We start from the raw sequence: 1,143 nt of genomic DNA, 5'->3' as shown, positions 1-1,143 counted from the left end.
GGACGAAGCAACCAGGATTTCTCCTGCAGGGCGACCTTTAGTGGATTTAGACACCCCATAATATCTACGGGAACTAGAGATGTTGATCCGAGAGATGCAGATGGTGGAGGAGAATAAAATTTGTAAATTAGTTCCTTCTTTCATTTGATGAACGATGATCTTCAGTTTGTCTTTAATCTGATCTTCATTTTCTTGTCCATAGAGGGAGACGACCTAATGGAAAAAGGATCAAGATGTGAGCAAAAGCATCACAATCCAGAAGACTTCCTGACCTAAAAATCAAATCCAGTAAAAAAAAAAAAAAAACATTTTATAAAATGTGATGAAAGAATTGATTGAAATATGACTATAATATTGTTCTCAGTTTCTTCATCTTCTAGAGATCATTTTGATGTTCAGACGCCATTTTGATTTCCGTCTGACAGGAACTGAGTTTAATTTTAGAGAAACTGAAACTCATAAATGAGACCTTCGGTAGCAGGAAGAACTGCAGGAAGGTGTGACAAGAGTTTCTGCAATCCTACAGGACTAAATCAAGAAATAGCAGAAACAAATATATTTTATCTACAGTATAGTTTAAAGTTCTGAAAACAAAAATAAAGCTGAAGGAAGATTCAAGTATGTTTAACTTGTTGTTGTCTACAGTTGTCATTGAGTTTATAAAATAAACATCATAATGAAATATTCCATCATCAGAGAAGATCCTACCATGTCTAGCAAACAGGAAAACGGACTCCTCCTGGGAAGTTGAGTCAAATAAAGTTGAAAGGGTAGAGGATACTCTATCTTCAAATAGTCCAATATTTTATCATCATCATCCAGAAGACTTTGGGGTGAAAACGGTGGACAGTTGATCGCTCCCAGAAAGAACAGGCTGTGAAGAACCTGGGAATGTAAGAAACACACAGAAACACATCATTTCCTATTTTTTAGTTGTGTGCGATCATGTTTCCATTAAAACAAACCTCATCCACCAACACGGACGTATCCTGAGGAGTCTGGTTACTCAGGTCAACCATCGTGGTTATGAGGATGAAGGCATTCCTCCTGAAAACCTCTTCTTCTGACAGATATTTAGACCTGCAATGAAAACATTTCAGGACTCAGTTCTAACTACAGCAGATTATGACAGAAACGGTCAGA

General features: G+C 37.1%; 1 protein-coding gene across 1 annotated transcript; it reads right to left on the bottom strand.

Moving 5' to 3' along the window:
* LOC112139022 lies at positions 1–1,069 on the bottom strand (the record flags this gene model as incomplete). The annotated part of the gene is given in 3 exon segments (XM_024261716.2): positions 1–213; positions 709–885; positions 966–1,069. Coding segments are annotated over 3 exon segments (444 nt in total), but the record flags the coding sequence as incomplete, so codon positions are not given.
* Between the last annotated feature and the right edge of the window lie 74 nt (positions 1,070–1,143).

This window comes from Oryzias melastigma, unplaced genomic scaffold (genome assembly GCF_002922805.2).
Source record: "Oryzias melastigma strain HK-1 unplaced genomic scaffold, ASM292280v2 sc01772, whole genome shotgun sequence".
In the NCBI taxonomy this organism is placed as follows: Eukaryota; Metazoa; Chordata; class Actinopteri; order Beloniformes; family Adrianichthyidae; genus Oryzias; species Oryzias melastigma.
The sequence above is the reverse complement of the archived record's forward strand: the minus strand, read 5'-3'. Positions and strand labels throughout refer to the sequence as shown.